Source organism: Piliocolobus tephrosceles, chromosome 6 (genome assembly GCF_002776525.5).
Source record: "Piliocolobus tephrosceles isolate RC106 chromosome 6, ASM277652v3, whole genome shotgun sequence".
Classification (NCBI taxonomy): domain Eukaryota; kingdom Metazoa; phylum Chordata; class Mammalia; order Primates; family Cercopithecidae; genus Piliocolobus; species Piliocolobus tephrosceles.
Genome location: NC_045439.1, coordinates 127,500,667 through 127,525,675, shown reverse-complemented (window position 1 = coordinate 127,525,675; position 25,009 = coordinate 127,500,667). Strand labels below are relative to the sequence as shown.

The following is a 25,009-nucleotide window of genomic DNA, read 5'->3' as shown; positions in this document are numbered from 1 at the left end:
GAGTATCACTTCATACCCCCGTACATGTAGACCTGCCCCATGCTTTGTAATAGCTGCAATTATTCTATTACTCATTGAACCAACTGTGGCTGGACACATAGGTTGTCGTAGATTGTCCTCTATCTCTGCCACTGAGTGTCCTCATTCTCACATCTTTGCCACACATGCATGTAAGGCTATCTGTAGAATGAGAATTGCTAGGTTGATGAGGTGAGTATTTTGTTTTGATAGGTTTGCCAGAATGCCCTCTGGAGGTTGCATCCATTTATACACCCACCTGGTCACCACGCTGTGACAGTCCAAAATTATTTTTAAATGCAGTCTGCTTTGCCCTGTCTTTGCAGCATGTGTGCTGGAATTTCCGGCCTTCCTAAGTGAGTCTTTGGAAGTCCTTTGCCTGAACGACAACCACCTCGATGCAGTCCCTCCCTCAGTTTGCCTACTGAAGAACTTATCAGAGCTCTACTTGGGAAAGTAAGTACACATCTGGAGGGGCCGTGCTGGCTCTGCTGGCCCAGAGAGGCAGAACACCGATCCCTAAACCAACTGGGACACAGAAAGCCAGGCAGAAAGAAGCCATCTACTTTCCAAGAAGCAGTAGTAGGATTTTCGGAACAGGGCTTGATCAAGGAGGTGGGGAGAGAGGAAGATGGAGTAGCGATGCAATGATACACACTTCTGCTACATCACTCGGGCTGTGATAAGGAGAACCACTCAATCATTCATCCTTTCATTACTGAGCTCCCATTGCATGCCAGCTACTGCCAGGGGTTCTAGGCAGTGTGCAAAGCTTGATGAGAATGTAAAATATTATGTTAATATTAAAGTGACATGGCCTTTTCAAGAAGAGGTAGTGATCATCTTTATGGTGATGTAATTAGTAGCAGAGACGGGAAAGCTGGGGGAGGGGACTCAATTCTAAGCCACGGTGATTTGCAGAAGACAGAGCTGCCCTTTCTACCACTGATGCTCCAGGAGAAAGGCTTTGGAATTAGTGTTGAAATCAGGGCCCAAAGTATGGGGTCTGGGGTGCAGGCTGCAGAGGCTGACAGGAGCCACGTGTGTGTGCGTGTGCGTGTGTGTGTATGTGTGTGTGTGTGTGTGTATGTGTGTGTATGTATTATCTCGTGGTGAGCACATCTGTCTTCAGCAACCCTGGCCTCCGGGAGCTCCCTCCTGAGCTGGGGCAGCTGGGCAACCTCTGGCAGCTGGACACTGAAGACCTGACCATCAGCAATGTGCCTGCAGAAATCCGAAAAGAAGGTAGGGCTTCCCCAGCCCTGTCCCCTGCCATCATCTGCTTGGAAAGGCAACTTCAGTCCACTTGTTAAGTTCTGGGGGTGGAAATAGTTGGTGACCCACGGAGCCCAGCTCCAGGTTTGGCAAGATGCTATAAAATTGCCCCTAAAGCAATCGTTACTGAGAGTCACTATATTGAGAAGGACCAGGTGAAAAAACTGTGACCTCCTAGGCAGCAAGGACTTTGTCCATAGGTTCTTGCCTTTTAGAGTTGACTTTTGGGGTCATTAGTGTCATGCCTTCCCTCCACCTGATCCAGTAGTCTTCCTTAACTGTCCCTACTAAAACACGAAGAAAGAGTTCCTTCACAACAGGATTTGTGTCCTAAGAGATGTAAGCATGTTCCCACACAGCTACCCTTCCCCGTAATGATTCTACACAGGCCCCAAAGCAATGCTGTGTTACCTGCGTGCTCAGCTACGGAAAGCGGAGAAGTGCAAGCTGATGAAGATGATCATCGTGGGCCCCCCGCGCCAGGGCAAGTCCACCCTCCTGGAGATCTTACAGACGGGGAGGGCCCCCCAGGTGGTGCACGGAGAGGCCACCATCAGGACCACCAAGTGGGAGCTCCAGAGGCCGGCTGGCTCAAGAGCCAAGGTCAAGGATGGTCGGCGTGCAGACTCCCTGTGGGTGGGAGGGACACCCCTTGGACTCCTTCTCCCTTCTCCCCAGAGAGCCCAGGATTTTCTCCGCCTGGTGTCCAAAACTCAGGACCTTTGCAGGAGCCACTGTGTACTGTTCCATACCAGCTTCTGCCAAGAGCAGCGAATCATTTCTTAATGTGACCTTGTGGTTTTTTCTTTTTCTTTTCTTTTTTTTTTTTTTTTTTTTCTTTTTTTGAGACAGGGTTTTACTCTGTCACTCAGGCTGGATGCATCCTCAACCTCCCCAGCTTAAGCAGTCCTCCCACCCTGTATGTTTCTGTTATAGTTACTTGAGGCTCTGGGACAGTGGTTCTTAACCCTGGCTATCCGTTAGATTCCCTTGAGAGGCTTTTAAAGATAGCAATTCCCAGGCCTCACCTCACTGCTCTCTGACCCCAAGGATTCAAGTTCAAGTGGTCTGGGGTAAGGCACCCCCAGGACTGAGAGCTAACCACTGTTACAGGCAGTGAAACACACCAGCATCTGCCCCCTCTGCCCCGAGGAGGCTAAAAGCACACCGGGACTTACTGCCCTGCCCTCTCTGACACCTGCTTTCACCCCAGATTCTGAAAAGTCCTGTTTCTAAGCCCTACTTAAAATGAATCCATCACTGCTTGAACCCGGGAAGTGGAAGTTGAGTGAGCCAAGATCATGCCACTGCACTCCAGCCTGGTGACAGAGCAAGACTCTGTTCCAAAAAAAAAAAAAATTGAATCCATCCATAAACCTCTTAATCATCCTGCTTTCCATTCAGTGCCAGGCAAATGGAAATGAACATTTTCCTGTTCATGAAACAGAGAAAAGAGCCCATAGACTATTGGTGGGAACTCCATCCCTGGAATAGAGCAGGGGCAGTTAGCCCTTTCTCTGAGCTCGGGGAACGAACACACATAGATAAGGCCATCCTCATCAGCTATATTTGGATTTCTGCCACCCTGTGGTTTCTCGGGATCCAAGGGGCAAGGAGGCTGCTTCATTGTGGAAAACTGAGGAGGCTTGAGATCCAGATGTTCCATGATTTTCCCCCAAAACTCCCATGCGTAGTGCCAGCGTCTTCCTCACACAACCCCTTTCCAAACCTGGTTTGAGAAAGTAGGCATTTAAGCTGTGCATCTATTCTAACACGGACTCAGAAGTTGGTCCTCTAAAGGATGAAGTGCTGCCTGTTGGGGCCAGTACAGTTAAACACGACAATCAATGCCAGGCCAATCCTAGAACATTCCAAGAGCAAATCTAGCTGACTCAGTCTGAAGGTTCTCTCCAGGAACCAGAATCGTCTGCATTCTCTCCTACTTTGCCTTTTTCTTAACAATTATGTAATCTCATTTCTTGTCTTAGCTTCCTCTAGCTGAGGCCTGAGAGGTGAATTTGTGCTTCTATTTTTCCTGACCTTCAGCCCCCACTTCCTTTCTGTGATGATTAAAGCCCCCCCACCCTTTAGTGGAAGGACGATCCTGTGAAGGCTGAGCCCGCAGCTCTCTGCGTGGCCGGCCTTAGCCCGTTGAGAATAGCTGTTTTCATCTTTATACAAAACCAGGTCAGCACGCTGTGTCTTGGAGGCTGACGCTGCCTCACAGAGATGACTCCTTTCTGTAGAAAACTGCAGCCTTAACTTCCAGGGCCAGACTCTTACCTCATGCAATGATAGAGAAACCACCGTTTACACAGCCGTTCCCGGCAGCCCGACAGCTCATCTTTTGTTTGATTCCCACAGGGTGGGAGGGAGTTTCCCAGCATCCTTGGTGGGCGCCAACCTCTGACCCCCACAAGTTCAGAGGCCCATCTCCTCCTCCTGCCCTGGCACACAGGGAGGCTGAACCTCAGTGCAAGCCATGACATCAGAGCCCAGCTTCCTCCCACAGGGCATCCCCTACCCATCTGCAGGCCAGACGGAGCCAGGCCCTCTGACGTCTGTCCAGGGCCTGGCCTCTGCTCTGCTAGGAGTAGACAGAAGTCCCACTCCCATGCCACTGGGCCCCTTGTCTCTCTCCTGGATAACTGCCTCCTAAGAAACTATAGGGTGTCCAGAACTTTTCCACGGTTGTTTTTTTTCAGACCCCCAAGTACAGCTTCCAGAGTTATCAGTTGTCTCTCTTTGATTGACTGAAGTCTTTGTCTCTAAAATGCCTCCCTCTCACTGCCCTGTTGCTCAAGTAGGTTGAGTCTGTGGAGTTCAACGTCTGGGACATCGGGGGACCGGCCAGCATGGCCACTGTCAACCAGTGCTTCTTCACAGACAAGGCCCTGTACGTGGTGGTCTGGAACCTGGCACTGGGGGAGGAGGCCGTGGCCAACCTCCAGTTCTGGCTGCTCAACATCGAGGTGAGGACACCAGATGCCAGCCCTGCCATTTCAGTTCCCAGAGCTTCGTGGGTCCGACTGCTTTTCTCAAGCATCCCCTCTACTGAGAAAAAAAGGAGCTATGTTCCACGGAGGTCCCCAGAACCGTGGTCCTGCTTGCTTTTCACAGTGAGGCACTTGAAACCTTTCTCTGCTGAGGGCTGGTGGCGCTTTTGTAATTTCCATGCTTTCCTTAAATTTAGGAACCCCCACCCTTGGATCCAAAGGGGAGCAGGTTCTCTTCCTGTTATAAAGATGTCCTTGTCTCCCTGCCTCTGATGGCTGCTGTCATGTCTGAAGGGCCGGAAATCCCTCCCCACAAGTCCAACTCAGCACCCTCTGCAGAGAAGGTCATAGAACACCATAGACACCCGTCAATGCAACAGTCCCTCAGGGTTTACAGAGAATGAGGAGCACAGGTGCTGCCTGGGCTGACATTCCTATAGCAATCTGTTTGGCATTACTATAAACGACTGACTGAGACTGAGTAATTTATGAAGAAAAGAGGTTTATTTGGCTCACAGTTCCGCAGACTATATAAGCATGGCTTCAGCATCTGCTTGGCTTTTGGTTAGGCCTCAGGAAGTTTTTAGTCATGGCAGAAGAGAAGGAGAGCCAGCATGTTACATAGTGAGAGAGGGAGCAGGAGAGAGAGGAGGAAGAGCCAGGCTCCTTTTCACCATCAGCTCCTCCATGAACTGACATAGGGTGAATGCATTCATTACCGCAGGAGGGCACCAAGCCATTTATGAGGGATCTGCCTCCGTGACCCAACCTCCCATCAGGCCTCACCTCCAACACTGGGGATCACATTTCAACATAAGATTTGGAGGAGAAAAACATCCAAACCATCTCAAGGCTGCAGATTGGTGGCTGAGCAAGGGCTGTGGCATCCAGGGTCAGCACAGCTACACAGCTGGGAGCTCTGTCTTGTCCCTTGTTCAGTGAACAGAGACGATACTCAGCCGTGGGGTTCTCTGTTGCAGGCCAAGGCCCCAAATGCCGTGGTGCTGGTGGTCGGGACACACCTGGATTTAATTGAAGCCAAGTTCCGTGTGGAAAGGATTGCAACGCTACGTGCCTATGTGCTGGCGCTCTGCCGCTCCCCCTCCGGCTCCAGGGCCACAGGCTTCCCAGACATCACCTTCAAACACTTACAGTGAGTGCCCAGCCTCTAGCAGCTCCCACCTTCATGTGGGTGCCAGTCGCTGATCTTTCCTGGGATCTGCTTGCAGAGAGCTCCTGAGGCTGGGTGGGGCTAGGCCCCTTCCCTGGCCAAGGGGGGCAGTCCACAGAGCTGACCCAGCCTTGGAGAGGGTGAAGACCTACCAGACGGCTGGCTGGGTGAGGCCCGGAGATGCCCCCTCTTTACTTCCTTTCTCCCCCGTCCCCGCCCCAAAGGCCAGTGCTGAAACTGCATGGTGCCCATTGAACCAGGTGACTGAACGTGAGCACCACCCATCCAATTGCTGCCCATCTCATTCGCTGATCACTGATCAAGGACAGACCCTGGGGAGGGAGGACCTAGCCCTTGCCTTGGGTCTGAGTGGTCCTGATAGCAGCCTTTGAGTTAAAAAAGGCCAAGAGTTGGGAGGGGCTTTCGGGTGGGCATGATGACGTGTCCATGCAGATAAATTCGATTGCCCTGGGCTGACCTCCTGTCACTGGTTGTGGGGATTGTTTGCCACCTTGTAGATGAAGAAGCTGAGGTTCAGCAAATTGTGTGCCCTAATGGGAGTAAAATATACTGCACATTGCATTAGCTGCCCTGGCGGCTCTCAGATTCCCTCGCCTGGGGTGGAGTGTCACAGGTATTGGTGCATGGGTCAGCCTGGGACACATTGGCCTGGCTCGGAATATGGGATGAGGCTGTGAGGAATTATTGCTTTGACCTTGAGAAAGTCCCGTGGGGTCTGTGATAAGAGGAGCCCTGGCTCTGGGTCAGAACCCAAGACCAGCCTGCATGAGCCTGTGCCTGCCCAGCTTGTGCCCTTGGGGGTCTCAATGTACCTCTGCACCTCGCTTTCCTTCTCTGTGAAGTGCCACGTTTAGTCTAGGAAGACAGACTAAAGCGACAGTGTGGGGCACCCAGCACAGTGATTTGCACAAAGCAAGGCCTCAGTAAACTTCTTGTGTTGTCTTTCATGAGTTCTCCAGACTTGCCAGCATTTAGGACAAACCTCTTGGGAAAACAGAGAAGCTGCAGCACTTCCTCAGAGTGGGGCATGATGAGTAAAGATGGGTCTTTTTGCACACAGTGAGATTTCCTGCAAGAGCCTGGAAGGCCAGGAAGGGCTGCGGCAGCTGATCTTCCATGTCACGTGCAGCATGAAGGATGTGGGCAGCACCATCGGCTGCCAGCGACTGGCAGGGAGGCTGGTGGGTACCTCGCTTGTCCAGCTTAAACCAGTAGGCCTGCTTCCCATTGTTGGGGATCCTCACCTCCCCTCTCTCCTGTGAAGCCCATGTCCATGTGGCAAGACTCAGTGGTTCCTGGTGAGGGAGGGTCAGGATGGAAGATAGTGGGTGGAAATGTCCCACCCACTCAGGCCACAGGGGCTGGGCAGGATCTGCCCCAGCTGGCGGGCATGCCTCGGGACTTGCCTCGTCCATCTGTCCCCCAGATCCCCAGGAGCTACCTGAGTCTGCAGGAGGCCGTGCTGGCAGAGCAGCAGCGCCGCAGCCTGGACGACAACGTGCAGTACCTGACAGACAGGCAGCTGGAACAGCTGGTGGAGCAGACACCCGACAATGACATCAAAGACTACGAGGACCTGCAGTCGGGTGGGTGGGGCTGGGGTGGGCAGCAGGGTGCCCGTGAGAAATGGAACTGTCTGTACTTCAGCTTGGCCCTCAGCAATGAATGAGAGACCGATAATCAGCCTGTGTTTCTGTCTTCCATCCCCCTCCCCTTCCTTCTTCCCTCTCACCCTTCTTTCCTTGGAGGTAGAGAACACAAACAGCTACTCTACACCAGCATTGTGTTGGCCACAAGGGCAGACATGTATTGGCCACGAGGGCAGACATATAAGCTGATGGACTGGTCCATGCCCTCCAGGGCTGACGTTCAGTCAGGGAGACAGAGGTCAAACAGTTACAATCAATTCTCATTAGCCACAGGACTTATGTTCTGTAAAGTCACCATGATCACTGAAATAGCAAATACCAGTGCTGCTAGGAGAGACGCAGGGTTCAGCTCCTGCAAGCCTCTGGTCAGAACATTCTCATTAGCCCATCAATACAGAACCTTGTTTTATGTGTGTTGCTGCTTAAAGACACTGTACTTAATATATATTGTTGATTTGTTGGCATTGAACTCATGGTTAACAGTACTGTTGCTCATTCCTGAACAAAGCTTATCTAATACACAGGTTTTCTCCATAAGGCACATCGCAGCCTTCTCACACTTAGGGAACTACACAGCGCTTCAGCACTTCACTTGGGACCATTTTAAAAGGTGAAAGCATCAACAAAAAGCACAAAAATTCAAAAACCATGGCACTGACATAGACCACTAAGCAGGCCCCTGTTTTCAGCATGAGAGTTGAGAGTGTTGCCCTGTTCAGCCTCCGCTGGGAATGTGCACATTGGTCAATGCAAATTTTTCACCGCTCAGCACATGTCTGCAAATAACCACAGGAGCGTTGATTTGGGGGTCGCAGATAAATTTTAGTAAGAAGGCAAATTTGCAAAGGCAGAATCCACAAATAATGAGGATCAACTGTAGTTACCGAGGTGGCCATTAGCCTAGGACTTTGGCAAGAGTTACCAGGGGCCACCAGGACACCTGTGATCAGGCTGCCAACCCGCCTGAAGGGTCCAGCATGTGGGGCATGTTGGTTTCTTCCTAGGAAGAATTTGTGACCTGGGTCCCCTTGGAAAGAGGGCCACCCCAGAGTCCCTTTCGCACCTTTGTCTAACTGCTGCTTCCTCCTCTCCTTGCCTGGGGCAGCCATCAGCTTCCTCATAGAAACTGGCACCCTGCTACACTTCCCAGACACCAGCCACGGCCTGAGGAACCTCTACTTCCTCGACCCTATTTGGCTGTCCGAATGTCTGCAGAGGATCTTTAACATTAAGGGCTCCCGGTCAGTGGCCAAGAACGGGGTGATCAGAGCAGAAGACCTCAGGATGCTGCTGGTGGGGACTGGCTTCACACAGCAGACGGAAGAGCAGTACTTCCAGTTCCTGGCCAAGTTTGAGATCGCCCTGCCCGTCGCCAATGACAGGTGAGGACACAACTTACCATGCCAGGCTGTGCAGGTTGCTCTCCGAAAGAGGGATTTGGGGTCTGGAGCCACTGGTGGCCTGAACAAGATTTCCAGGGATCAGTGCTGCCACTGCTGCCCCCTAGGGACAGTCCAGCACCTGATGACCTACCTGTCTGGCCTGGGTCAGCGGGACAGTGAGCACAGCTGGCCACTCCCTCCTGTACCCTGGGGTTCTCTGTTCAGGGAGTTAAAAGAAATCCACTTATTGAAAAAGTGTAGGAAAACATGAAAGGATGTCATTAAAAATAATTGGTGGGAATTTCACTTTACAGGGGCTTGATTGCTTGGTTATTTGGTAAATGAGAGTGAGTAGCCAGTTAGGTGGCTCACACCTGTAATCCCCACTCTTTGGGAGGCCGAGGCGGCCAGGTCAATTGAGGTCAGGAGTTGAAGACCAGCCTGACCAACATGGTGAAACCCCGTTTCTACTAAAAATACAAAAATCAGCCGGGCATGGTGGTGTGTGCCTGTAATCCCAGCTACTTGGGAGACTGAGCAGGAGAATTGCTTGAACCCAGGAGGCAGAGGTTGCAGTGAACAGAGATCACACCTCTGCACTCCAGCCTGGGCAACAGAGCGAGACTCCTCAATAAAAAAAAAAAAAAAAAAAAAAGAGTGAGTGACTAGGATGTGCGTGCTAATTACACAGCCCAGTTCAAAATGCAGTCCAACATGATTAAATCATGAGAGCAACATGATCAACTACTCCAGGGTGGATGGTCCGAGGGTCAAATAGAGGCACTCCATATAGTAGCTAATCATCACCTCTTTCTGTGGACTTCTCCTGGATCTTTAACATACCCAGGTCTCCCCAGTCCTAAACTGCAAACAAAACAAATGAGCCTCTCTCCTCCTTTTCCTCCTTTCCTTGCTCCCCAGCATCTGCTGCTCCTCATCACTTTGTGCTGGTGGCCAGGCAGCCCTCTAGGTGCCCCCAGGTACCCCTCCTGTCCTCTGCTGACCCTGCCCCAAGTACTGACCCTCCCCTCTGGAGGGCCTTCTCCATGAGGGGACCCTGCCACCCTCCCTTCCAGCCTCCAGTGTCCTCAGCAGGCCCCTCCCCTGCACTTTGCCCAAGCCATCAGTTCAGCTGCCTTGGTCCTCCATGCCCCAAAGGAAGAATCCCCAGATTTTCAGCAGGGCCCAGCATCCAGAGGCTCAGGCCTGGGCTTCCAAATTGCTCCCACCTGGAAATCTGGCATGGCGACTGACGCATCACGTCTGAGACACCTGCCTTCTCTCCTCTGCTGTCTGGTCCCACCGATCACCTTCCCCCACCCCCCACCCATGGAACCGTGCTCAGGCCGTGGCACTCTAGGCTCAAAATTCCTCCCTGTATCCGTGACACCCACTCCTCACCCCACCTGCCATGATATGGCCCTGTCATCTCCCAGTGAAACAATTCTGCTGACTGGCCCTTTCCTCCTTGTGCCACCCACACTTGCTTCTGTTTTTGTTTGTTTACAGTTTTAGAGATTTTTTTCCATATATTATTGCGGCACAGTTGGTATTTGGTTACTAAGTCCTTTAGTGGTGATTTGTGAGATTTTGGTGCACCCATCACCCGAGCAGTATACACTACACCCTATTTGTGGTCTTTTATCCCTTGCCCATCTCCCACTCTTCCCCACAAGTTCCCAAAGTCCATTGTATCATTCTTATGCCTTTGCATCCTCACAGCTTAGCTCCCATGTATCAGTGAGAACATATGATGTTTGGTTTTCCATTCCTGAGTTACTTCACTTAGTAGAGTCTCCAATTTCATCCAGGTCACTGCAAATGCTGTTAATTCAGTCCTTTTCATGGCTGAGTAGTGTTCTGTCGTAGGTAAAGTTTACTTACAGTGAAATGCCCAGATCGCTAGTATTCAAAACAATGACTTTTGACAAATGCATACAACTGTGCAACCAGCACCTGCCTCAAGATACAGAATGTTCCTGTCATACTGGAAGTCCCCCCACACTCCCTTCCAGTCATTTCCCATCCATATCAGCACCAGCACTCTGATTTCTAGCACCAGAGCCTAGTGTTTCCTGTTTTGAACTTCTCAACTGCACAGAGTCACACGATATGGTCTCTAATTGGCTTCTCCCACTAAACATCATGCATTTGAGATCCATCCATGCGGTTGTGTGTATCAGAGGTTTTTCTTTCTGTTACTGAGTAGTATTCTGTTGTATGGCTTTACCACAATTTGTTTATCCACTCACCTGTTGATAGACATTTGGATGGTTTCCAGCTTTGGGCTATTACGAATAACACTGCTGTAAACTGTCTTAAGTCTTTTTGTAGACACATGTTTTCATTTTTCTTGGGTCAAAACTAGGAGTTTTTTGGAATTGTTGGGTCATAGAGTGTAAGTTTAATTTCATAAGAAATCACCAGGCTGCCCCCCAAGAAATTGTATGCTCCTCCAAGAGACTGTACACTCCATTTCCTCCCCAATATTTTTTGTCTGTAGCTCTTTCTGATTTTAGCTATTCCAGTGGATATGAACTTGTACTTGACTGTGGCTTTACTTTACATTTTCTTCATGACTAATGAGGTCGAATACCTTTCATGAGCTTATTGGCCATTGGCATATCTTCTTTTGTGAAGTGTCTATTCAAGTTTTATGCCTATTTTATGATTAGAATGTTTTCCTTTTTGGTACTGATATGTACTTCTTTATATCTTCTGGATACAAGTTATTTCTCAGATATGTGATTTGCAAATATTTTCTCCCAGTCTGTGACTTGCTTTTTTTATATTAATGAAGTCTTTTTAATTTTGTGATTATTGCTTTTTGTGTCATCTTTAAGAAATACTTGCTTATACTATGATCTTGACAATCTTTCTATATTTTTCTTCTAGAAGGTTTGTAGTTTAGCTTTTACTTCCAGGTCTATAATCTACGTCAAATTAATTTCTGTATATGGGGTGAAGTAGGGATCGAGGTCCATTTTTTCCTATATATTATCCCATTGTTCCAGAACCATTTGTTGAAAAGACTTTCCTTTCCCCCATTGAATTACCTTGATTTCTTTATCAAAAATCAGTTGTGTGGGCTTATTTCAGGACTCTATTTTGTTCCATTAATATATGTGCCTATCCTTATGCCAGTCCAAACTCTACTGATTATTGTAGCTTTAGAGTAAGAACTTGAAATCAAGTTGCATGAACCTTTTGTATTAGTTCCCTGTGATTGCTGTAAGATACCATGAATGTGGCATCTTAAAACAACACACATTTTTTCCCTTACAGTTCTGGTGGCCAGAAGTCCAAAATAAGTTTCCCTGGTCCAAAGTCAAGGGGTCAGCAGGATCATGCTGCCTTTGGAGGCTCTAGAAGAAAATCCATTTTCTTATCTTTTCCAGTCTCTAGAGCTGCATTTCTTAGCTCATATTTCTTTTATCGATATGTAATATTTTACATATTTATGGGGTACATGTGAGTTGTTTTTACATGCATAGAATGTGGAATGATCCAGTCAGTGTATTTGGGGTATTCATCACCTTGAGTATTTATCCTTTGTATGTGTTGGTATCATTTCAAGACCTGGCTTCTAACTACTTTGATATATACAATATATTCTTGCTAATTATAGTCACCCTAGTTTGCTATTGGCCATTAGAACTTACTTCTTCTAACTGTATGTCTGTACCCATTCACCAACCTCTCTTCATCTCTCCCTCCCACTCTCACACCCTTCCTTCCTAGCTTCTGGTATCTGTCATTCTGTTTTCTATCTTCATGAGATCAGGCTTTTTAGCTCCCACATATGAGTGGGAGCATGCAGTATTTGTCTTTCTTTGCCTGGTTTATTTCATTTAATGTAATGACTTCCAGTTTCATCCATGTTGCTGCAAATGACATGATTTCATTCTTTTTTATGGCCAAGTAGTATTACATTGTGTATATGGACCTTTCTTTATCCATTTGTCCATTGATGAACACGTAGGTTGGTTCCTTATCTTTGCTATTGTGAATAGTGCTGCAATAGATAAGGGAATTCAGGTATCCCTTTAATACCTGATTTCTTTTCCTTTGTATAAATATCCACTACTGGGATGGCTGGATTGTATGGTAGTTCTATTTTTAGTTTTTTGAGAAATCACCATACTGTTTTTCACAGTGGCTGTACTAATTTATATTATAGCCAACAGCGTATAAGAGTTTTCTTTTCTCTGCATCCTCACCAGCATCTGTTATTTTTTGGTTTTCTGATAGCAGCCATTCAACTGGGGTTATATGATATCTCATTGTGCTTTTGATTTGCATTTCCCTGAAGATTTGTGGTGTTGAGCATTTTTCATATATCTGTTGGCCATTCATATGTCTTCTTTTGAAAAACATCTATTCATGTTCTTTGCCCTCTTTTAATGAGATTATTTGGGTTTTATTGAGTTGTTCAAATTTCTTGTAAATTGTGGATATTAGTTCCTTGTTGGATGAATACTTTGCAAATATTTTCTCTCATTCAATAGGTCTCTTCACTCTGCTCATTGTTTCCTATGCAGTGAAGAAGCCATTTCGTTTAATATAGTACCATTTGTCTATTTTTGTTTTAGTTGTTTGTATTTTCAAGGTCTTAGCTCTAAAACCTTTGCCTAGACCAATGTCCTGAAGTGCTTTCCCTGTTTTCTTCTAGTAGTTTATAGTTTGGGGTCTTAAATTTAAGTCTTTAATCCGTTTTGAGTTAATTTTTGTATGTGGTGAGAGATAGGGGTCTAGTTCCATTCTTCTCCTTATGAATATCCAATTTTCCCAGCACCATTTGTTGAAGAGGGTATATCTTTTCCACTGTATGTTCTTGGCACCTTTGTTGAGAATCAGTTGACTGTAAATATGTGGATTTATTTCTGGGTTCTCTATTTTGTTCCATGAGTCTATGTGTCTATTTTTATACTGATATCATGCTGTTTCAGTTACTATAGCTTTGTAGTATATTTTGAAGTCAGATAGTATGATTCCTCCAGCTTTGTTCTTTTTGCTCAGGATTGCTTTAGCTATTCAATCTCTTGTTTGGTTCCATATGAATTTTAGAATCCATTATTGATCTGTTTAGGTTTACTTTTTATTCCTGATTCAGTTTGGGTAAATTTTTATGTTTCTAGGAATTTGTCTGTTTTTTTTTTTTTTTTTTTTTTCCCTAGGATTTCCAGTTTGTTAACATACAATTCTTCATAATAGTCTCTGATTATCTTTTGTATTTCTGTGGTATCAGTTATAATGTCTCCTTTTTCATTACCAATTTTGGTTATTTGGGTCTTTTCTCCTCTTGGTTACTCTAGCTAGTGATTTATCAATTTTGTTTATCTTTTTGAAGCATCGACTTTTTATTTCATTGATCCTTTGTATTGTTTTTTAAGTCTGTATTCCATTTTATTTCTCCTCCGACCCTTATTTATTATGTTATTTCTTTCCTTCTGCTGATTTTAGGTTTGGTTTGTAAACGTCTGTAAGGTCCTTTTGGTCTCAAGTCATTTAAATCCAACTTTTTTTGATGAGTTTCTGTCTAGACAATCTGTCTAATGCTGAGAGTGGTGTGTTTAAGTGCCATAATATTATAGTATTGGAATCTATCTCTCTCTTAGATCTAGTAATATTTGCTTTATGAATCTGGGTGCTCCAGTGTTGGGTGCATATATATTGATACTGTTATATTCTCTTGTTGGATCGATCCCTTTATCATTATATAATGACCTTCTTTGTCTTTTACTGTTTTTGACTTAAAGTCTGTTTTGTCTGATATAAGTATAGCGATGTCTGCTTGCTTTTGGCTACCATTTGCATAGAATATCTTTTTGCAATGCATTACTTTCAGTCTATATGTGTCTTTACAGGTAAAGTGAGTTTCTTATTGGTAGCATATAACTGAATTATGTTTTTTAATCCATTCAGCCAGTGTACACCTTTTAAGTGGAGAATTTAATCCATTTACATTCAAGGTAATTATTAATATGTGAGGTTTTATTCCTGTCCTATTGTTAATTATTTTCTGGTTGTTTTTATGTACTCTTTATTCCTTTATTTCTCTCTTATTGCTTATCACTGTGGTTTGGTGGATTTCTGTGGTAGTACCATTTGAGTCCTTTCTCTTCCTCATTTGTGTGTTTGCTTTACCAGTGATTTTTATACTTTTGTATATTTTCATGATGTTAAATGTCATTTTTCTTTTTGCTTCCAGGTTAAGGATCCCTTGAGCAGTTCTTGTAGGGCCAGTCTATTAGTGATATAAGGTTTCTGCTGAGAAATCTGCGATTAGTCTAATGGGGTCTCTTAGGTGACTAGATTCTTTTCTATTACTGTTTTTAGAATTCTCTTTTTGACTTTAGACAGTTTGACTGTAATGTGCCATGGAGAAGAGCTTTTTGCATTATCTCTGTTTGGGGATCTCAGAGCCTCCTGTATCTGAATGTCTAAATACCTTGCTAGACTTAGGAAGTTTTCATCTCTTATTTTGTTACACAGATTTTCCTAACCCTTTCATTCTTTCTTCACCTTCTGGGACTCTAGTAATTTAAACACTTGGTTGCTTTATGGTGTCCCATATATCACAAAGGCTTTACTCATTATTTTCATCATTTTTCTTTATTTTTGTCTAACTCTGTTATTTCATAAGACCTGTCTTCAAGTTCTGAGATTATGATTCTGCTTTATCTAGCCTATTATCAAAGCTTTTGAATGTATTTTATATCTCACTCAATGAATTCTTCAGTCCCAGAATTTCCATTTGTTTTTTTTCAATGATATTAATATCTATCTCTTTGGTAAATTTTTCATTTGCATCCTGCATTGTTTTTCTGATTTCTTTGTATTGTTTTTCAGAATTTTCTTCTATCTCACTGAGCTCCTTTAGTATCAGAATTTTTAATTATTTTTCCAGGATTTTATAAATTTGTTCTTGATTGAGCTATATGGCTGGAGCATTATTGTTTTCCTTTGGAAGTGTCATATGTCCTTGCTTTTTCATGTTTCCTGTGTCCTTACATTGATGACTGTGCATCTGGTGTAAGAGTTACTTCTTCCAGTATTTGAATTTGCTTTCATAGGAGAGAACTTTCTCCTGAAGATGCATCTATGGTGTTGGTTCAGTAGGGCACTTTGACTTTCATTCTACATAGATGCAGTAGTGTAATCTGTATGATTTCTTTGGCTATAAACAATGTCAGTGGTATCTGTGATTTCCTCAGTGATTTAGGGTGGAGCCATTGTTAGTGGAGTTTGTGGGGAAGTTTTGCTGGGGATAGGGATGCCAGCCGGGTCAGTCTTTGGGCCCCAGTGGTGGCAGCAGGCATGCCTGTCTTTGGACCCCAGGGTGGTACACACTGGCACCAGTGTTAGAGGGTCCGGGCAGGCCTATTATTGGGCTTCCAGGAGGCTTACTTGGATGTTGGTAGTGGCATCAGTGGGCCAGTAGGTGGGTGGATCCTTGGGTCCCTAGGCAGCTGGCATGGTGTGGGTAATGGCAGTGGGAGTGGCAGGAAAACCCTGTAGGTCCCAAGCAGTGCACACTTGTATTGGCAGTGGCTGCAATGGGCTGGTTGGGCTTGTGCATAGGGCCACGGGTGACACGTGCAAGTAGGTACCAGCTGTAGTGGTAACAGCAGAGTCGGCAGGCCTAAACTTTGGCCCTCAGGAGAAGTATTCAGGTACCACTGATGGTGGACTGGGTTGGGCAGTCCCTCAGCCCTAGTCCATGTGCTCTGGCACAGGGGCCAGGGGACATGAAGCCAGGCCCCAGGTGGGCTTGTTTTCAGGCCCCTCAATGGTGTGTACAGGTACCAGCCATGGTAGGCAGGAGTGAAGTGATCCCCAGGCCAGCAATGGAATGCTCAGGCTGGGGACTTCAGTGGTCACACTGTTGCCCTGCCACTGGGAAGGGTGGGCCACCTTCAGTGGCAACAGATTAGGCCGGTGGGTGGGGAATACATGCCACGCACACCTTAGCCCTTAAGGTGGTAGCCTAAGCTTCACTCACACCTCAGCCCCAGGGGTAGCAGCCCACATTTCTCTTGCACCTCAGCCCCAGCACCACTGGGCTCCAGGACAGTACACAGTCAGTTGGGGACAGGGCTGTCAAATGGCTCCTTGTAGGCCAGGTGCGGTGGCTCATGCCTGTAATCCCAGCATTTTGGGAGGCCGAGGCAGGCGGATCACAAGGTCAGGAAATTGAGACCATCCTAGCTAACACAGTGAAACCCCATCTCTACTAAAAATACAAAAAATTAGCCGGGCGTGGTGGTGGGCACCTGTAGTCCCAGCTACTCGGGAGGCTGAGGCAGGAGAATGGCGTGAACACGGGAGATGGAGTTTGCAGTGAGCCGAGATCATGCCACTACACTCCAGCCTGGGTGACAGAGTGAGACTCCATCTCAAAAAATCAAACAAACAAACAAACAAACAAACAATAACAACAACAACAAAAAAAGGCTCCTTATAGATTTCTTAAAGAACTAAAAGTAGATTACCATTTGATCCAGCAATCTCACTACTGGCTGTCTACCCAGAGGAAAAGAAGTCATTATGCAAAAAAGATACTTGCACACACATGTTTATAACAGCACAATTCATAATTGCAAAAACATGGAACCAGCCCAAATGTGCATCAATCAACAATTGGATTAAAAAAATTGTGGTATATATATACCATAGAATACTACTCAGCCATATAAAGGAATACAATAATGGCAATTGCAGCAACCTGGATGAATTGGAGACCATTATTCTAAGTGAAGTAACTCAGGAATGGAAAACTAAACATTGTATGTTCTAAGTCATAAGTGGGAATTAAGCTATGAGGATGCAAAGGCATAAGAATAATACAATAGACTTCGGGGACTCAGGGGAAAGGGTGGGAGGGGATGAGAGATAAAAAGAAACTATACATGGGGTACAGTGCACACTGCTCAGGTGATGGGAGCCCCAAAATCTAAGAAATCACCGCTAAAGAACTTTATCATGTAACTAAACATCACTTGTTCCCCAAAACCCTATTGAAATTAAAAATTAAAATGTAAATAAAATGCCTCCTTAGTATGGCTGCTCAGGTCTCAGAGAGTGTGAGACTTAGAGCGAGCAGCCTCGGAGCAGTGCCATTGCACAATCTCCCATCAGTTAGTTTCAGGGCCCAAAAAGGGCTAGGGGCTCTCCTGTGTCTTGGATTTCAGGGATCCAGAGCAGGAATGTGGACCACTGGGGATCTCTCACTTACCATTTCCCCACATTGGGGAATCTCTCTCAGCTCTCAGCCTAGCAGACTGCCTTGCTTCCTTCTCCTTCCTTGCCTTAGGTATTTCCTGTCACTTTTCTGTCGAATTCCAGTGTTCCCTCTTGGATGATCTATTCAACGTGTGATTATCTACTCACTATTTTGCCTCTTCTCAGTGTCGGAGGCAAGTCTGAAATGCCTCTAGTCAGCCATCTTGAAGCTGTCCCTCCCAGCAGCATGGCAGCCTGCTCCAGTGACCATCTTGCCTTCTTCTGTGCAAGTCTCTCTCTTCCCCCTATCCTTTAAGGACACTTGGGGCTGCATTTAAGGCCCACCCAGATAATCTGGGATCTCTCCCCCATTTCAAAGTCCGTAACTTAATCACATCTACAAAGTCTCTATTTCCATGTAAGGTAACAATCACAGTTCTAGGGTTTAGAACCTGGATATTTTGGGGCTCATTATTCAGCACATGACACCCTCCAATTTTGTTCTTCTGTTTCAAGATTATTTTGGATTATTCTAGATCCTGTGCATTTTCATTTAAATTTTAGAATCAGCTTGTCTGTTTCTACCACAAAAAAAAAACTGTTGTGATTTTTATGGAGATTACATTGAATCTATAGATCAAAGAGAGCTGACATCTTAGGAATATTGGATCTTCCAATATGAACATGGTATATCTCTTCATTTATTTTGGTTTTTAAAAAGTTTCTCTCAATAATGGTTTGTTTTCAGTATTCACATTTTCTGCATTTTTTGTTAAATTTGTGTCTACGTAATTTATGTTCTCCGAGATGGGTAAATGACATATCTTCTAATTTGATTTCCTTTTTTTTTTTTTTTGCTGTTGCTGGCATACAGAAATAGAATTTATTTTTAAATATTTACCTTATATCAAAAACCTTGCTAAATTCACCTATTAGCTCCAGTAGACTTTTCAGGATTTTCTAAGTATGCTTCTTTTTTGGAAAAAAAGACAGTTTCACTTCTTTCATTCTAATCTTCGCATATTTTTTTGCTCTTTTTACCTGATTGCATTGGCTTGGATCTCTAGCGAAAGCTTAAATAGAAAGGATGAGAGAAGACATCATTATGTGTGATCTCAGGGGAAAGCATTCAGTCTTTCAAGTGTGGTGTTTTCTACAGAACTTTGTTATCCATGGAAACTTTATCACATTGAGGAAGTTCCCTTTTATTCCCAGTTTGCTGAAAGTTTTTATCAAAAATGGACACTGAATTTTGTCCCCCAAAAATGCTTGTTCTGCCTCCGTTGAGCTAATTTTTTTCTTCAGTTATTTTTCTGTTACATGAATATGTTGACTGATTTTCAAGTGTTAAACCAACCTTGTGTTCCCAAGATTCATACCAAAAACATCATGGAGCACCTCTTCTGTGTGCCACCGCACATCATGCTGGGGCGCCTGGGGACAGAGAATGCTCCCCGCACTCTCTAAGCACACTCGAACAAGGAGAAGAGCAAGAAAGCCATGGGGCACTGCCACTGTAAGAGGGCCACGTGAGAGACCCAGGATGCATGAGATGAAGTAGAAAAAGCAGAAAGAAACAGCAGGCACGGCCCAGGGCCTCCTGTATGGGGAACAAACACTGAGCAGATAGAGAAGCAAGGAATTTTCAGATGTGAAGGACACTCTGATGAAGAGGCATCTAGCGAGAGGTTGGGAATGTCCTTTCACCCAAGACCTGAAAGGCTGAAAAGGCCTCCTGCTTCACCACCTGTGTCTGCTGCGTCATCTGCACAGCCCCTGTCTACCTTCACCAGCCCTGCCAAGAGGGGATCCTTTCTCCTCCCATTGTATACCCATGTGTCAGACCGTGTAAGTCAGATCTGAGACTTGCGCCTCTATGCTTGGGCCATGGGCTGTCATTGAATTTTCTTATAGTTTAGGGAGTCTCTTCCAGAAAGTTCTAAGGACATTTATTGTACCGAAATCGATTTATTTTAAGATTAGAAGAGCTGAAGGCAAAACCTTTACTGGGAAAGAGTCCAGCATCTGCACGCCCAGGGGGCCGTCCTGTGCCTGTCTGGTGCCTGCCCCCTCAGCCCCACAGCATGCAGCTATTGCTGGTTTTCTGGCACACTTTTGGATGGACCTCCCAGGTTTCAGCTGTTTTAAGATGACGACAGACGTGAAGGCCTTGCTGACACAATAATGCAGCATTTTTATGATGACCAAGAGTGTTCTCATAAAATATCCCTCTTTCGCACAAATCAGGCTCATTCTAGCTTTTAAGACAATTGCGTCGTGTCAACTGGCCAAGAACAATAAATAGCTTTGAAGGCCAAAAATGTTACTCTGACCCTAATATCTGCATTGTCCTTGAAACCTTGCAGCTGTATTTGTTTTTCCTTCATCAACCAAAGTTAATGTTAAGTGATTCCCCAACTGCAACCCCATTTATAGAGAATTGAGTCCCATTTGCTATGTCTGACATTTTTAAGATCACAGATGTTTTCATGTCTTCCCTTAGCCTTATTGTAGTCTCTATCTTAGAAACCATAGTAGACATATTAATGTGACCAGTCTTCATTTTCCTTTGTAGTATTTATTGTCAGCATATAAACCACCCTTCTCTTACTAATAACAGAATTCCAAAGGCCCTGGGAGGAAGGAACCCAGCAGCCTGAGGTGTTTCAGCACAGCCTGTCCCCAGACCAGGCTGTCTGCTGGGGTTGGGGCACTGCAGTGGAGTTTGGGCCCCACTGTTCACCAGTCCCCTTTGGTGTGTTTCAGCTACCTCCTGCCCCATCTCCTTCCATCTAAACCTGGCCTGGACACCCACGGCATGCGGCACCCCACAGCCAACACCATTCAAAGGGTATTTAAGATGAGCTTCGTTCCCGTTGGCTTCTGGCAAAGGTTTATAGCACGGATGCTGATCAGTCTGGCGGAGATGGACTTGCAGGTATTATAGCTGCGGTTTCTGCATAGGCAGATGCCCAAGAGGCACCTACAGTTGTACCCTTGGGGGAGGGGAATGCCCTTTGCTGGGGGGCCCTGCCTGGAGACCCTTGTCCCAGAGCCATGCCACCAATGTAGTGCCAGGGGGCAGGTGTGGCGTGGGCTGCTGGCCAACCCATTTAAGCCATCCTGTGAGTTCCAAATCAGCACCCTCCTTAGATAGAACACACCCTTTATAAACAGTGGTTCTAAATGTTAGCCCACCTCAAAACCACCTGGAGTTTGGTAGAACAGAGTTTGGTGGGCCCTACCCAAGAGGTTCTGATTCAGTAGGTGTGGACTGAGGCCAAGAATTTGCATTTCTATCCATTCCCCGAGGTGACGCCGCTGGCCCAGCAACCACACTTGGAGAACCGTGAGTTAGAAGCACAGTTTTGCCATCTTGGCTGCACACTAGGCTCACTTGGAGTAAATTCTAAAAGACACAGATCACACTCCAGACCGAGCGAATCAGGATCTTTGAGTGTGGGATTGTTTGAAAAAGTGATTCCTCTTTGGTATTTTTAAGGCTCCCAGATGAGTTCCCTGTGCAGTCCAGTTTGAGAACCACTTGTGCAGAACTTTACATGACTCTGGTAACATTGGAGACCCAGCCCAAGGAGTTAGCTTCTGTGGGTCTACCCGGGGTTATGGGAAGGAGTCCCAGCTGTCAGGCAACATTCATTTCATGCAAGGCGGGAACATGGAAGCAATATTTGCTACAGTGGTGTTTTTCAAAGTGGGGTTCCTATACCAGCAAAATCAGCCTCACCTGGGAATATGTGAGGAATGCAAGTTCTCAGGCCCCACCTCAAACCTGCTGCATGAGAAACTCCAGAGGGAACCCCACACTGGTTTTCACAACCCCTCCCAGGGATTCTGACACACTTTTGGTTTTGCAAACCTCTGGCATAATCCCTGACTGTCAAATCCTCGACATTAAACTCCGTATGAGTTTACTGTTGCTGCATTCTAATTAGAAAGCCCTTACTGAATTATAAGTTCTTAGCTCTATAAAAGTGTTCTTTGATCTCCCCATTTTCACTGAAATGGTAAGAAAAGTCAATGCAAAATCCTTAAAGTCCATCGTGACAGTGGCAGCCTGTGTTAGCGGGGAGGGAGACTGGTTTATAGTGCCAGAAGGGTGCGCTGATTGAAGGAGTGGGCGCGGGCGCTGGTGCTCCTACTTTTCCATTCCTCTGCCCTCCCTTTGAACTCTGTGTCCTGCTGTGTTCTCAGGGGAGGGTCATGGAGCACTAGCGTCGTGGGAGGCTGAGCTCACAAGTGGGGCCCAGCTGGACCTGGAGGCCAGGGCGTCCTTCCGGGCAGCAGCATCCCTCACTTGAAGTTAGGAAAGAAGTCCTATTGAAATTCAGATGGGTGACAGGACAAAAGTTCAGTCTCATCACTCATCAAAGGCATGCAAATTCAAGCAGCAGTGAGATGCCACTTTTCATCCATCACATTAGCAAAGAGCTGAGCCATAATCCCCAGCCCCAGGGCACGAAGCGGCCCTGTGCACACAAGTAGTCGGTGCACAGGACAGTCTCGTCATTCAAAAGGCGATTCCTCAGGATGCATCCAGAACTTTAAAATATTCAGACCCTTCGACCGATAATCCGACTGGTAAACATCTAAACTAAGGATACCATTTTCAATCAGAGAAAGCTCTGTGCCTTTCTCATGCAACTCACGGTGGTTTTGAAGGAGCAAAAGATTGGCACCAACTTACACTTCCAGAAGAGAGTGGTTCAGGAAATTACTATGCTTAATAGAATATTAAACTTTAGAAAAATGAATTTTATGTGTGTTTTTAATGACATAGAAAAGTGAGGTTTTTTAATGTATATGAAATTAGAAATCCAATATAGCTTCAGCTGTTTTTTACAGATATATGGAGATAGAAAAAAAAAAAAAACCCTGGAATAATATATACCAAAATCTGAATGATCTCTCTGCTTGGTGTTAAATGGGTGTTTTGTTTGCCCTCTTACATTTTTCTATATTTTCTGCATTTTCTAATATGAATTTTTGCTTGTAAAGTCAGAAAGAGAAAAATTTTTAAAGGAAAGCCTATTTTTCAATTCTTTGGAAAAAACTGTTTCCGGAATACCCTGGAAACCCTGTCAGATAATGTAACGTTCAATTTGGCAGCAGGGATGAGCTGCGTGGGAGGAGAGGGTGGGAAAGACGGGGGTCATTTATCAAGATGGGGCCCAGCCCGGCCTCCGCAGAGCTCTGCCCAGGACCAGCGAGGAGCCCAGAATACTTAAGCAGGGTCTTTTCTCTGTCTTTCAGCTTTTTGAAAACAAGAAGAATACTAAAAGCAGGAACAGGAAAGTCGCCATTTACAGTTTTACAGGAAACCAGAGAAATCGCTGTAGCACATTCAGAGTGAAAAGAAATCAGACCATCTATTGGCAGGAAGGGCTCCTGGTCACTTTTGATGGGGGCTACCTCAGGTAGGAACACCGGGAAGCTCACCCTCCGGGCCAGCAGGTGCCACAGCAGCCACCCCGGGGCCACGTCAGCAGGATGCCACATCCTCTTGATGTCCAGAATTTTGCTCATGAGAGCGGCTCATCATGGCAGCTTGCTAGAAATGTGAGGTCCTCCCATGAGTGTCCCAGAGGCTCGGGGCTCCTCACCCCTGCTGAGTCCCCCTTGCAGGATGGGAAAGGCAAAGGCAGATGTGGCGGCCACCGCTCAGGACTTGAGGGACGTGGTGGCCATTGAGCTCAGGAGAGCCTCAGGCACCTCCCACAGTTATTCAGTCCACCATGTGACCTCGCAGCCATCCTGCCCGTCCCCTTGTTCTGTGAGAAGCCCGGCTGGGGGCAGGGGGCGCTGAGACTCCTCAGCCTCCATCTGCACTGCCCATAACCAGACACGCAACTCAGCTCCCTGTGCCATTTATTCTTTTTTTTTTTTTTTTTAAGAGCAGTAGACCTAAAGTCAGCTCAGCAGGTTTAATGAATGATAAACACCCAAGATTATTTTAATATTTACAATGAACTTTGCAAAATAGTCTTCAACTCTGTGAGAGGAGAAGAAGGGAAAGGGGAGGTAACTACAGAGGGCTTGATTGGGACCTGCCGCCTCCACGTAGATGTTCTCACTTAAAGCCCACAGTTGCTGCTGGACAGATGAGAACACTGAGGTTCAGGGAGGTCCGGTAACTTCCTGAGGGCCTCACCCGAGGGTCAGCTCCCAGGCTGAGCATCCCTGACAGCAATCTTCCTTGTGTCTCCTTCACCAGGCCAGGTCCAGGGCAAGAACAAGGCAGGGCCACACACACGTACATACAGGGAGTCCCCCATCAGTCCTGCAGGGCACAGAGTCTCTCCCGGTTCCCAGGGGTTGGATCCTGTCCCTAGGGGCAGGGATATCATCCCAGGGTTCCCCAGAGCCAGATCGCAATGGGCTCCTTTTGGTTTCTGGGTTGCAGTGTGGAATCTTCCGATGTGAACTGGAAAAAGAAGAAAAGTGGAGGAATAAAAATCATTTGTCAATCAGAAATGAGGGACTTCTCAGCCATGGCTTTCATCACAGATCATGTCAATTCCTTGATTGATCAGTGGTTTCCTGGTAAGAGAAGATTCTGGAAACAAGCCCTTGTTCATGCTAATATTTATTTATAAATCAGGGTGGGGCTGCTGCTTTTGGGAAGGACAAGAATCCCACTGGGATTCGGCCCAAGCAAAGTAGGGGGTCTTAACAGCCCTTTGGTGGGAGTCCTGGCCCCCGAGAAGTCCAGCTCTGTCATGGGGGGGAGTACCGTGGGGAGGATGGGGCTCGAACCCCACTGGGATTGTGCAGGGAAGCGGCCTGCCAGCTGCCCACAGGCGTGGCAAGAAAGATGACACTGGTACCACGAGTGGTCCATGGAGATGCTCAGTGTGAGCTCACACATGTCTTGTTTTCACAGTGAGGATGGTGTGGCTGAAACTGGGGGGGAGTCAGCAGATGGAAATTTATCCTCTGTGCAGGGGCAGGGATGGAGGGGAGCTGTGGCCACCAAGGGGCCTTGCTCTCCTTCCCTGCCGCCCCACCCATCCTGGCGGTGATCAAACCACTAACACAGCCCTTCTCAGTCCCTTTGGATCTGTTTCTTCATTGATAGTTCACCCAAAAAAAGTACTCTTTGAGTGAAGTTGCTGAGGCTCCCTGTTTGTTTTACTCCTGCGGTGGAGAAACTCCCAGAGCAACCTGCAGCGGGGAGGCCATCTGGGGCTTAATGGGGCAAGCAGCTGTGGGAATGGCTGCCCCAAGAGCCTCAGCCCCTGAACGCTGGAGGCC

The 25,009-nt window shown here is 46.4% G+C and overlaps 1 protein-coding gene across 1 annotated transcript in view; it reads left to right on the top strand.

The window, feature by feature from the left end:
* The window catches only part of LRRK1 (leucine rich repeat kinase 1), a 151,774-nt gene that overhangs the window by 107,261 nt on the left and 19,504 nt on the right, over window positions 1–25,009 (top strand). Inside the window, exons 13-23 of the mRNA XM_023193573.2 lie at window positions 345–474; window positions 1,151–1,263; window positions 1,682–1,896; window positions 4,101–4,265; window positions 5,270–5,442; window positions 6,542–6,662; window positions 6,908–7,067; window positions 8,236–8,512; window positions 20,504–20,675; window positions 23,009–23,172; window positions 24,159–24,298. Of these exons, the coding sequence (XP_023049341.1) occupies window positions 345–474; window positions 1,151–1,263; window positions 1,682–1,896; window positions 4,101–4,265; window positions 5,270–5,442; window positions 6,542–6,662; window positions 6,908–7,067; window positions 8,236–8,512; window positions 20,504–20,675; window positions 23,009–23,172; window positions 24,159–24,298 (1,830 nt within the window). The remainder of the gene's footprint in view (window positions 1–344; window positions 475–1,150; window positions 1,264–1,681; window positions 1,897–4,100; window positions 4,266–5,269; window positions 5,443–6,541; window positions 6,663–6,907; window positions 7,068–8,235; window positions 8,513–20,503; window positions 20,676–23,008; window positions 23,173–24,158; window positions 24,299–25,009) is intronic.